The sequence below is a fragment of the Macaca fascicularis genome, chromosome 5 (genome assembly GCF_037993035.2).
Source record: "Macaca fascicularis isolate 582-1 chromosome 5, T2T-MFA8v1.1".
NCBI lineage: Eukaryota > Metazoa > Chordata > Mammalia > Primates > Cercopithecidae > Macaca > Macaca fascicularis.
In genome coordinates this window covers 24,145,403-24,159,049 of record NC_088379.1, presented here as the reverse complement: position 1 = coordinate 24,159,049, position 13,647 = coordinate 24,145,403, and the positions used below count along the sequence as shown (strand labels likewise).

Here is a 13,647-nt window from a genome sequence, read left to right as displayed (position 1 = left end):
GTGAGCTGCTGCTGAGTGAAGATGAATAATGGGCTCTTATTCCACCCAAGGGCGAAATTGACAATGGAAGAATCTTGTGGGGTCTCAGTCCCTGCAGCACCCGAGTGGGGGTCTTCCTGGCATCCCCCTGTCTGCTCCCCCTGGCCTAATGATGTTGTGTCTGAAGTTGCTCAATGTCCTCTTCTGCTGACGGCAGTGCAGCCAGGGGACTGTAGAGAGCCAGCTGGAATAGTCAAAGTCAGAGTGACAGATAGGAGGCTCGCCACACGAAATCGCACCCCTCCTGCCTCCTGAGAGTTCTTCATCCGTTGAGGAGAGAGGAGTGTCATTTCCCAGAACTGCATGATCAGAACCTAATTATCCTTGGAGCCATGAGTTTGAGCAGTGGGATTCCTGTCACCTGGCACTGGGAAATGGGTCAGCTGCCAGGACAGAATGTGCTGCTCTCTTGAAGTGGGCAGCCTTGCCAGGCATGTGCCGCAGGGCTGGTCCACTCAACGTTGGTACAGGAACACTTGGAGACAACTCAACACACCTATGCTCAGCACCTTATTATAAAAGGAACCATGGACACCTAATTTCCTACACAGAGAACAGTGATCTGGTTCTACTACTTACTCTCCCAAAGGCACCTGCCCTCACCAAACCCAGCGGGCCCCTCTAAGTCCTCAACCTTCTCAGTCCCAGCACATGACAGCACTGGAGGCTGTTTCCGCGTAACTCCCCTCTTTGCATCAGGACAGTGCCCATCTTCTTTCAGCTTCCACCTTCTGGCCCCTTCTCCCCCGAAGCCCACAAGCATTATAATATGCAAAGCTCTGGGATCATGAGGTCTGGAGCTCCCACATGGAGACGTGAGACCCAGAGATGTTCAGTTGATGTATCCAAAGCCCAGCACTTGGTCCAGGGCAGAGCCAGGTCCCAGGCTCTTCCTTCTATTCAAGGGCACCTCCATCCTCTCTCTATTCTACTCTTTGCTTTCTCTTTCACTGGATTTGGTCTCCTCTGCAGCTTCTTAAGTGGTGCAAAGTAAGGGAAGTTCCATCCTCAGCCTGTTCTTTCTCAGCCAGGGCGCACTTGCTCCATGAAAACTCAACAGATTTGATTCAAATCACCAGCCTGTGAAAGGCCAGAGTCCTGCCCATGATTTCTGCAAATTTTCCATGCTTGAGTTCTCAGGGTACCTCTGCCTGGGCCCCTGTTCCAGGTACACAGTCTCTGTTTCATCCAGTGTGGGGCCTGAAATGAAGTCTGCTTTGTTGACTTACACACACACACACACACACACACACACACACACACACACACACACACACACATTATTATTCGTTCAGATCATGTGTGCTTTTGGTAGTTTTTCCAAAAGCTGGGGAGTCATGAGAAAGAACTTATAGCTAGCAGAGCCTTCCTTCTCTCTCTCCATCTTACCTCTGCCTTCTCTCTTCCTATTTCTCCAACCCATTTGCACCCCTAGCAAAACAGATTCTGTTCTTCTGCTACAAGACAGCATTGACATCTCATGCTCATGGTATTTTTCCAAACAGACCCACTGCTCTCTTTGAGTGAATAAATAGGTCTCCACCTCTAAAACTAGCAATGATCTCTCCCTCTCTCTCCAGAACTCCTTTCTAACTCCAACCTCTTGTCTGCATTTTAAATTCAAATTTCTGACAGGCTTCTGGGCATGTCCACCTAAATGTTCCACAGACCACCCAGGGGTGACTGACCACTCTTCTTCTCCACTCCAGAATGTCTCCTTCTCTTCATCCTCATCCTGCTGTGTGCCCTCCCTGGCCAATGGTATTGTCAGTCTCACATGTTAGCAAATTGTGTAGGGGTGGGAATAGGTTTTCAAGTCAGATCATCTGACTTTGAAAACTGAATTTTCCACTGCCTGTGCAACCTTAGGCAAATTACTTCATCCCTCTGAGCCTCAGAACCTTTACCTATATATTGGGAATACTAATACTGATATGGTTTGACTGTCCCCACCCAAATCTTGTCTCAAACTATAACTCTCATAATTCCCTCATGTTGTAAGAGGGACCCAATGGGAGATAATTGAATCATGGGGGTGGTTTCTCCCATACTGTTATTGAGGTCGTGAATAAGTCTCATGAGATCTGATGGTTTCATAGAGGGAAACCCCTTTCACTTGGCCCTCATTTTCTTCTCTTGTCTACCGCCACGTGAGACGTGCCTTTCACCTTCTGCCATGATTGTGAGGCCTCCCCAGCCATGTTGAACTGTGAATCCATTAAACCTCTTTCTTTTGTAAATTGCCAGGTCTCAGGTATGTCTTTATCAGCAGCGTGAAAATGGACTAATACAATTAGCTCCTGGGCAGAACTGTTTCAAGTCTTAGGTAGGATAAACTTACATAAAGTGTGTGGCACATAATAGGCACTAGAAAAGTGTTAGCTATTATTCTTGCTGTCATTAATCAGTGGCTTTGCTCATTCCATTCCATGCAAAATGTCCCTCTCCTAGTATCTGTCTACTTAGGTCCTACCCATTCTTCATTGCCCAGCTCTAACATTAACAGTCCCGGAAAGCCAGTCTGACCTTGCAAAGCAATCACTGCCTCTTCTGTACATGTATAGTCCTCTGTGTTATCACCTCCTGTGAGGTGGTGAATTTATAAGCAAAATGGGCTAACACAATGGCTCACTGCTGTAATCCCAGCATTTTGGGAGGCTGAGGGAGGAAGTTTGCTTGAGGCCAGGAGGTCGAGGCTGCAGTGAGCTATGCTTGTGCTGCTGTGCTCCAGCCTGGGCAACAGAGTAAGACCCTATCTCACACACACACACACACACACACACACACACACACACACACAAAGGAAGAAAGAGAGAGACAGAGAGGAAGGAAGGAAGGAAGAAAGAAAGAAAGAGGACAAGGAAGGAAGAAAGGAAAAAGAAAAAGAAAAGAAGGAAGGAAGGAAGGAAGGAAGGAAGAAAAAAAGGGAAAAATTACTGCTAATAGTCTCTTGGGTCTAGCCAGAAAGACCTGAAGATTTTCTGTGACAACTTCTAGTGAGTTTCTTTCAGTTTTTGTCAACTGATCAAGCCCAAATGTCTTTCTTTTCAATAACAATTGTCCCAAGCTTTCTTGGATTTCTTCAGCTATTTGCACACCATATTTATCTGTTGCAGAAGTAAGCCCTCAGAGAGGAGGTCATAAGCCTCAGGAATCTTTGTAGCTTCAACCCTTCACTCAGGGTTTACCATTTTCAAGGGGTTCAATAGATATAGATTGAAAATGCTCAGTAGATGTTTATTGAATTAGCTAGTGAAGTAGGAAAGAATAAAATTCAATAAGAGGCAGTTATGAACTCCTGTTAAGCAGTGAATTTCTAGGGAGAAATCACTGTAAATATTCTTTTGGGTCTAGAAAGGCCTGGAGATCTGTAACAGCTTTGACTGAGATCCTCTGAGCTCATGTCCTCTGGCCAAGCCCAAATATCGTTCTCACCATTTGTAGCAGACCTGGAGAATCGCAGCTCAGATCTCTTCATGAAAAGACTGGCTGCACAGCGACTGAGAGTGTGCTTAGCTCACCGTCTCCAGCTGTTCACTCCTCCGGATTTTCCTCAGTTTGCAGGGAGCAAGGGAACCCTGGTCCTGTAACTAAGCAAGACCATGGTACAAGGGCCCAGCCTCTTGCCCTGGATGTGGGATTCCTCTCGCAAGCAATTTCTGCTTTGGAGCTCCCTGCTGGGCTGGTAGGGACTTTATCCAGTCTACAGTGCTTCTCCTCTTTTTCTTTCCTTGGTGTACTTCCTAATAAGGCTTTTGCATTGTCAATACCAGCTCAGCCTCTCATTCCCAAAATCCCAAAAAGCACACCACTGCAGACCAGTGTCTCCAGGGAGCTTGGAAAGAGCCAGGAGGAAGACTGACCTCATTTTCCAGGAGCAGTGCTCATTTACAGCAGGTGAAGAAACATAGAATATTGAGCTGATCTGACAGCACCAGGCATATGGCCATCAGAAGCCTTGTCCAGTGGCCTGGGCTGCCCATATACCAGAAGGACACCCAGAGTCCTTTGGTTTTGCTGGGGGAATCCAGCTGTAATTACATTGTCCAAAATATGATACTGTAGCAAAATTGATCAAAGAGAATACTGTTCCCGTGGCAAACTTCTTGATTTCCCAAATGAGTCTAAACATAAGACATTATTGATGAATCCTATTATTTTTCTCAGAGGATAAAAGATAAAAATAAATAGGGCTGTCTTGGATTGTACTCCCCAGGAAGCTGCCATGGCTCATACTAGAGTGGGGAGGAATGTGCAAGAGGCTGGGCAGTTTTTCCAGCTGGCCTTTTGCTGGTCTGGAGGCTCCAGGATTATCCCTGATATCCAGGGGTGACTGTGTCTTTTCTACTGTCTGCCATTGTCAACATCCAGTGATTCTCTCTTGGCTCTTGGGAAAGCTTGTCTCTTGCCAGGTCTCATTTGGATCAAGGAGGAATTTGCAGAGGGCTTCCATTCTCCATGCCCCCTTTTGCACTCAGCTGGTGCCTCAAGGGATATTTGGACAGGTTCATCCTGGAATTCATGTGTGTCTGCAAGTCATGAAGACTCTCCCTCTGAGGGCCTGAAGAATGGTCATATTTAAGATTGCTTTTGAATGATATTCCAACATCAAAGAGATGCCTTCAAATAATTTGGGGTTAGATGGTGGAAGGAATGATAAGGCTTCTACCTTCTAGAACTTTGTGGAAAGCATTGATACTCTTTTTCCCTCCTCAGTATTCTCCAGCAGCTTTGTTGATAGAATAGGACAACTCCAACCACTATAGTCGATGACATGATGACATTGGCTACCTGATCACATAACCTGTCCAAGCCTCAGTTTCTTCCTGTGAAAACTTCTGTTTCAGGGTTATGTGAGCTGCAATAGAGATAATAGAGATGAAAAAACCTTGTAACCTAGAAAACCGCTAGATGAATATCAGATAATATTGTAACCTTAAGGGCTACTCGACTTCTCCTTCCAGGGAAGGTGAATATCGCAACATAGGGATGCTGGAGATAGGAACTCTCCCAGAAGTTTATGTATAGCAGAGGGAGAGCCCTTGTCTGACATGAGCTAAGACAGCCTACTGGTGACAGACTTGGGATTTACAACTGTCCTCTCCTTGAAATGACTGCTCCTGCGTGTCAGCATTTGGGCCAACAGACACACCCCTTTGCCCTTCCTCAAGTGATAGATCACCCACTCTCCCACCAAATTAGCAGTCTTCAGGAGCCACATAAATTCTAGGCTCCAATGTCCTTGTAACAATCGAGAACAAAGAGTCATGAGGTTTGTTTAAGGGATAGAGATTTATCTCAGCACAGTGGCGGGTCTGGCCTTGTCCTGGTGGAAGGGCAGTGGTGATTGAGTATGCTGGAGTCTCCCACATCTTGTCCTTGGGCTGGGCTCCCAAGATACTGCCTAATGGCCTGGGGGCTGCTAATCCCAGAATGTAAGAGGTACACCTGGAATTGTTGTATGTGCAGGGCAGGCTGAAGGCAGCAAGAGTCGCCTTGTTCACCAGTGGACTCCTACAATCTAGCACAGTGCCTGGCCATGGGAGCTGCTCAGGAAATACTTGCTGAACAATTAAACTAAGCTCCCCAGCTTTCAGAGAAATTCACAGATACTGTCTCTTGGGATTGTGGAAAGTGTTGGAGAAAAACTAAAACACTTCTGAGGCTCTAGGAGGCTGTTTTGACATAGAAGAGTTTTATTTTCTTGGTACATTTTAAGCTTCTTGAGAATATCTTTATCTTCTCTCTATATATATTTAGCTATATCTATCTGTCTGTCTACTGTCTATCTATCTATCTATCTATCTATCTATCTATCTATCTATCTATCTATCATCTACCTATCTGTCCATCCATCCATGTCCATATCCATATCTTATCCACATCCATATCTATATCTATAGTGATTTGTGGCTCTCAATAAACAGGGAGAGACCAACTAGCTAACCATTTAGTTAACTAATTTGTGCTGCTTATAAGAATGTTCACATTTTTCAACTGACTTCATCCTTCAAGCAATCCAAGCTGATGTCCATTGTCCTCTCCCATTTGCAGAAGAAATCAAGGCCTTAGAACTGGTGAAACTGAGATTCAAATCACGCCCTGTGACAACACAGGCCATGCTCCTTCACTGCACCACCTTCTCAGTTGGTGAGCTTTGGAAAGGGAGGCATGGGGGTGAGTTCTGAAGATGAGCTATGCCTGCTTGTCTTCTGAGCAATCCTTCCTATAAGATGTAGGTGAATCGAAGAGGAGGGACCCACAGCCAGGCCCGTAGGTAGCAGTGGAATCCTTTGTCCACGTTCTGATTTTAGGAATTCAGAAATTCCCTCCATGGTGATTAGTTTAAGTCTGAGAGCTATATTCAAACACAAACATCCCTGGGAAGTCTAACCCAATAAGCAGGCAGTCATGGGATTAAATGTGGATGCATTTTGGACACTTTTCCCAGAAGACATTTTGATGTGAGCTAGGGTAGGTTGAACAGAGGGCATGAGACCACAGAGTAACTCAGATGCTAAGGAACAGAAAAATTATAAATCCCAAATATATTTAATTTAGCCTTGATTAAAATTAAGTTGAGACCAGAGGCCACAGTCTTGAATAGCAAAAATCTTGAGAGGATATAAGACCTTTCAGAATGCAAAGCGTTGGATTAACCATGGTTTGTGGATAACAGAAGAGCTTAGAGGATATTTACAGACCCCTTATTATAAATTTAAGTTAAATCTCTGCTTATTCCACAACTCGTTCGCCTAAAGTAGAATTTCTGCTAAGTCTGTTTGCTAAGAAGAGTAAAGAGATTTCTCATAAAGTTATTATGTTACTTGTAAAGTTGAGACTGAAAGTTTGTTATATAGAAAACTGTGCTTGTCTTAGGGGGTTGACTTTACTCACAGACTCACTCTCTGTGACCTCACAGACTGGGCACATTCTCCTAGAACTAGGAACACAGATAAAGGCATTCTGTCTTGTAAACATAAATAAAGTATAAAATAAAAAAGCATAATAAAAGATTCTGATTAACTTTTTTTGCACAGTGCAGAACTTCAGAATAAGTAAAAGAAAAGAATGAGAAAGATAAAAGCATGTAGTAATGAAATAGAAAACCAAGATAGAATACAGAAAAGCAACAAAGGCGTAACTTGATTCCTGGAGAAAACTAATAAAATCGACAAAACTCTGACGGTATTGATCAAGAAAAAAAGAGATGACATAAAGGGGAGAGGAGCAGAATTTCAAAACCCCCTTAACAAAGAGGATGGAAAGAACATTACGAAGTTGGAGAGAGAAAAAGCCCTGTTAAGGAGTTTTGTTAGCCCTGGTTGTTCCAGTTGGGTGGTGTGTTTATCTCTAAACCACTCAGTGTGGCTGGGAGAATGGAATATTCTGGAACGCTCTAGTCTAGATGACATGTATACTTCTTGGAGATGAAGGTATTCATCAAGTGAGCCACATAGACTGAACCCTGAGGAGGAGTGATTCTCTCCAAAGGAAAGTCATGCCCTGTTGTCATGAGAAGGGGAAGCTGGTGCAGGGTAACAAAAATCCCACAGGCACATTACACTGGTAATGGGGAGTAGGTAACAAAGGTCACCAGAAACCAATGCCAGGGTCCTGAGGGCCTTTGGGCTGATTTAGGAATCTAACTAAGATATCCACAGGCAGCTCTTCAAGAACATGATGCAATCTAAGAGGCCAATCAGGGATAGATTCCAAATGAGTTCTAGACTTGTGACACCCACTGAGTTTATGAAGAAAACAAATGGTGGGAAGCCAGAAACAGGATCTACATTTGGTCAGCAGCCAACCACAAGAATAGCCCGTTAGGGTGATATGGTCGAGAAGGGATTGACATACCCTGATTTTTAAAAAACGGACAAGAACTTTTTTCTTTTTCACCCCAAGGAATCTCATTTGTAGCCATTCAAGCCAAGTGCCCTTGAGATTTGGATGAATAATTTTGTTTTAGTTGTTACAGCAAGCATCAGAGTTAGAAGTATTAGACGTTAGTGGAGGCTTTCCAAAGTTTCTATCTCTGGTAAGAAGACCAGGTAGGGGGTGGGGATAAAGTTAGCTTGGAAAATGGGGAGTAGGAGAAGAGAGGGAGGATAAGCAGCCTGATGTGGTATCTGAGATTCTTACAAGATTCACAGTTTGGTGTAGAGTTTAAAGCCTATTTTTGGTCTTAAAATGGAATCCCCAAACTGTGATATTCTCAGTCACATTCTTCTGTAAGATTTCTGTTGCTTCTTACTGATTGCACCTGAGAGACATTGTCCCTCTAATGTCTGTATTTCTGAAATGTCATTCATTCATTCAATCAACCAATGTTACATTGAGGGCTTGCCAAGAGGGAATCAGGGATTAGCCTTTGGTCTGAAGATTTCCCATCCACCTCCACCCATCTCTCCCTTCCTATCCTCACTGGCCTTCTAGCTGCCAACTCAACATCTGCACATGGATGCCTCATGGACGTCTAAAACTCAACATCCCCAAGACCAATCTCTTAATATTTCTCTTCCAGCCAAACCCTCTCCTCTTCTAGACTTTCTTTTCTTAAGAAATGGCACCTCCATCCACCCACTGGCTTCAGGCAAAACCTGGGAGGCATTCTTGCCATTTCTTTCCACCTCCCTCCTAAATTAAACCAGCAGCTAGTCTTGCTGATCCTTCCTTTAAGATACATCTTGAGTCCACATCCACTCTTCTCTGCCAGCAGTCAAGTCCCAGTTGCCATCATCTCTTACCAGGACTAGTTCAACGGAACTAGTTCCCATTCTCTACTCAGCAGTCAGAAATAACTGCTCTGAAGTATAAAGGATAGCATGCCGCTTCTCTGACTGATGTCCTTCAGTGGCCTCTGACATTTAGAACAACATGCAGGCTCTTTGCCTTGACCTACAAGGTCCTGCATGATTTAGTTTCTTTCTACCTTTCAGACCTCATTTCATCTCTTCCTCTCCCTCATTCTCCATGCTCTGGCCACACTGGCCTGCATTCAGATCCTTACATGCACTCAGCATGTTCTGGTCCTAGTGACTTCACACATCCCATGCTTTCTGCCTGCTCCACCCCTCCCTTAGTCTCTGCTTACTGCCCTCCTGCACTTGCCTGCCCTTCCTCATCTCAAAGCACTCAGCTAAGTTCTCAGATGGGCTTTCATCATCCTGATGTGGTTTGGCTGTGTCCCCACCCAAATCTCATCTTTAATTGTAGCTCCCATAATTCCCACATGTTGTGGGAGGGACCTGGTGGGAGATAATTGGATCAACAGTGTGGCGGTTTCCCCCACAGTGTTCTTGTGGTAGTGAATAAGTCTCACAAGATCTGATGATTTTATAAGGAGAAATCCCTTTTACTTGGCTCTCATTTTCTCTTGTCTGCCACCATGTAAGACATGCCTTTCACCTTCCGCCATGATTGTGAGGCCTCCGCGTGAGGCCATGTGGAACTGTGAGTCCATCAAAATTATTTTTCTTTATAAATTACCCAGTCGCCAGTATGTCTTTATCAGCAGCATGAAAATGGACTAATACACACCTAAATTAGGTCTCCCCTCTTCTCTTCCTTCATAGGCTCTATCAAAATTTGCAATTGCTTACTCATTTATGCATTCTTTTAATTTAATATCTGTCTGCAATGAAGGTGGGGATCATATCTGTCTTGCCCATTGTTTTATTATGGATGCACAGCACATAGTAGGTTCTCAGTTAATACTGACAGAATGAACTGACAAGTAACTGAACGTGAGGGTACATGAATGCATGAATGAATGCCATTTTGAGCTGCCAACACATGCAATCATATAAAGTAGAACCTGTTTGAGACTTTAGAGAAGGCCACTCCAGCCAGCACCGTTTCAGCCACTGTAGGAACGTGTGTTATTCATGTCATAAAGACATAGCTTGAGTAAGTGTACATCTGAAGAAGGATTTTTACATTTTCAAAAACTCTTGCTATTTCCTGAAACAGATTGTGTCTCTCTGATTGTCTATTAAGTTTTTTTTATTTAAACTGCTGAGGAACTTGGAACACCACCAAAGTAATCTGCATTTCCATTTTTATATTTTAATTTATAAACTGCGCCTTATAATTTACAAGCACTCACTTACTTAGTGTCTCTAGCAGAGCCGAAACAAATACTAACTCTGCCAGCTATGCTACTCCAGCCTACCCTCTGCATCACTCCTATCAGGAACTTTTTAGATTTTGGGGTTGGAGAGGGTGGGCTGGAGCCAGCTCTAGCTTGGGGAAGTTAAGGTTAGTAACAATGATGATATGTCACATTTATTTAGGAAAAGGTACAGAAGGGCTCTTTATCCCCATTTTATAGATGAAAAAAATAGGAGCTAGAGATGGGACTAACATAACCAAGAAGGTTTGCTTGTGACTGATGAACCTGGCTTACAATCTGCTTCTCTGGAATTCCTCATGCCAAGGGTCTTTCCAGAACACTAAGCCGGGCTCTCTCAACCTTGGCTCTAGCAACATTTTGGCCTGGATCGTTCTTGCTGAGTACTGCAAGATATTTAGTAGCGTCCTCAGCCTCTACACATTAGACGCCAGGGGCACCCACCCCAAATATCTCCAGACATGGCCAAGTGTCCCCTGAATTATCCGCAATTGAGAACCACAATACAAGACGGTGACTCTGACTTTGATTACAATGGAAGCACAGAAGTCAGGAAAACCCATCTCCCTCCATAGTCCTCTCCCCGTCACTTCCCTACAATCTAGTCACATAAAACTCTGCTCAAACGCCCAGTGCCTCCTTTGTGGTACTAAGTGCTTTACTTTCTCGATCTCATTTAACCCCCAAACGTGGTTACAACAACCTCTTGTTTACAGGTGAGGAAATTGAGGTTTAGAAAGATCACAACGTGCACAGCAGTAAGTGGCAGGCTGGGATTACACATTTACACAGCAGTAAGTGGCAGGCTGGGATGCAAACCAACCGGTCTAGTCCTGGGGCCAGCATTTAGCTACGCCGCCCTGTCACCCCCGGCTCTCACTCACAGGTGAGAAATAGATTTTCTTTTCCTGAGTCAGCAGGGAGTGCTGTGTTTGAGAAGCCTCCCGTCCTCTGCTCTATAGAGCAGTAGCCCGTCCCTCTTAAGGCAAACGTCTTTCAGGTGCGTAGCACACACATCCATGATAGTGGGTCTGCATGTCTGTCGCCCTCCCCAGGCTGTGGTCTGTGTCCTCAGCACCTAACACTGGGGCTTGCTGAGTAAAGTATTTGTGAAATGCATGCCCACACAGCAGCGAGGGTTAGACACAGCAGCCAGGGTTAGACAGAGCAGCCAGTTGTGGAGTATGATCCCCCCGGCCATGTCTTGTGTGACCTTGGGCAAGATAAAAACTTCTCTGAGCTCAATGTTCCCATCCATAAAATGGGAGGACCCATTTCTCAGGACAGATGCAAGAATTAAATGATGATAAATGCAGACTGGTTTGCACTGATGCCTGGTGCTGGATACATGGCCACTAGCAGGGAATGTCTAACTCCCTCCATGAAGTTGCCTACACAAAGCTCGCTTTCAATTCCTGAACCTCTTTTGGTCAGTCTGTGACCCCCATGTAGCCGGTGTAGTTACTCTTTTAGGTTTGTCTGTCCAGTTAGACTTTAAGCTCCCTGAGGACAGGAGCTGTTCCTTTGTTCCCTCCCACAGCAGCCAGCCTGATACTGTCCTCATGGATCTTGTCAGCGGATCACCAACAGTAATTGCTGAAGAAGCAATAGTATGATTCCTATTTTTTCATTGGATACTGCCTTTTCAGAGTAGGTTTTAGCATCCGCAATGCTTTTCTTTGGTTTGCAGCTGGACAGTGGTGCTGTGATTCCCTTCTCCGAGCAGTTCAGGCTATTAGACATTCCTTTGCTTCTGCTTTAGCCATTTTCTTTGATTTCCTCAGCCGCACACTACCTGTGTTAAGATTTCAGCTCATTGCTTCAAACTTAAGGAGATGAAGAGGGGCTCAGGAGGGCCCGGTTAATGTGGCCCTTCAAGGCTCCGAGCCCCATCCTGCCCAGCCAGGAGCTGCTGGACCACCAGCCAGTCAGGATGCTTTCTGGACGTCAGCAGCCTCATCAGTAAATTAAGGATACAAGCAGGACCTGCCTCAAAGGGTTAGGAGATTAAAATCACAGTGGCTAGGATGTATCACACCCTCAATCCCTACTAACCCTCCTCTGACTGGGGCGGGTGGGGTGGCCCGTGGGCAGCTGAGCAAGGGGAAACTTTCCGGGGCTTTCCAGCTCTTTAGCAGGCAGCAGGCAGGGCCCAGAGCGCCGGGCGTGCAGGCTGCAGCAGCTTTGCTTCCCCACGTTCCTCCTATGGGGAAGGCTGGCTGGCTTCAGTAACCCCTGGTGCTGTGGAAACGGGACCTCACTGCCCCACCGCAGAAGGCAAGCAAAGACATCCCCGCTGACCCCACTGGCAGCATGCACTTCAAAATTATTAAAGGCTGCTCAAAAGTCTCTCCTCTTCAAAGCACCTACGGCTGCCTCCCTCCCCAGTAACCAAGCCGGTTCTCCACACTCCCCGCTCCGACTTTATTCATTATTTGCCTGAAGGGAACCCAGTGCCCTCCCCAGATTATACCCCTGGAGGGATTGCAGGCATCGGATCCTCCACCGCTCAGCCAGGCCCCGACGGGGGTCTCCGCCGGGTTTGGCCCCTCCCCCAAGGTCACCCAACTTTTCCCTCTGTCCCCGCGCCCGGCCCGGGGCGGGAGGGGTTGGCGAGGTGGTGGCCGGGTGGGGCGCCATGGGGGCGGCGCTGACCCCCTCCCCCGCGGGGCGGGCCCCGCCATGCATTATTCATTGGCCAGAGCGGGGCTGCGGGCGCGAGTGCTGATGTCAGGCAGGCGCGAGTGCGGCGGGCGCAGCGGCGGCGGCCGCCCAGCAGCCCGGGCTCCGGTGGGGGGGCGCCGAGTGGGGGTGGCGGCCAGCATGCTGCTCGGCTGCGGCTCGGCCTCCCACACCCGCGGCGCCCTCGTCCTCACCAGCAGCGGCGGCGGCAGAGCAGCGAGAGGCGCCCTGGTCTGCAGCGGCGCCGGGTCCGAGCGCGCGGCGCGACGGTGGGGGTCGGGGCCCGGGCGGGGAGCCGGGACTGGGCATGGCGCTGCGGAGAGGCGGCGGCGGGGCGCTCGGGCTGCTGCTGCTGCTGCTGGGCGCCGCGTGCCTGATTCCGCGGAGCGCGCAGGTGAGGCGGCTGGCGCGCTGCCCCGCCACTTGCAGCTGTACCAAGGAGTCCATCATCTGCGTGGGCTCTTCCTGGGTGCCCAGGATTGTGCCGGGCGACATCAGCTCCCTGTGAGTGGGACCCCTCCAGCCCCCATCCCGCCCCGCCCCACCCTGCGTCCGCTGCCGCGAGGGAGTTGCCTCTGGCGCCGGGGCAGCGCAACCCTGACCCACTCCCCAGGCCCCTTGTTTGCCTTTGGGTGGGGGACGTGGGTGGAGTGTTGGCCCCGGGGAGGATGGTGAGAACTTGAGCCCCAGAATCTGGAAACCCAGACAAGTCCCAGTGGCAGTATTTCTCAGAGTGTGGCCCACGGGCCACCTGCATCAGACTCACCTGGGGAAGCTTGTGCCAATGCAGA

General features: G+C 47.3%; 1 protein-coding gene across 2 annotated transcripts in view; it reads left to right on the top strand.

Annotated features, from left to right (window-relative positions):
• Positions 1-12,910: 12,910 nt before the first annotated feature.
• LGI2 (leucine rich repeat LGI family member 2) overlaps positions 12,911-13,647 on the top strand; it is a 33,009-nt gene continuing 32,272 nt past the window's right edge. For both annotated transcript variants that reach the window (XM_005554600.5, XM_074039477.1), the window contains exon 1: positions 12,911-13,360. In XM_005554600.5, coding sequence (XP_005554657.1) covers positions 13,164-13,360 — 197 coding nt within the window. In that variant the 5' untranslated portion in view covers positions 12,911-13,163. The remainder of the gene's footprint in view (positions 13,361-13,647) is intronic.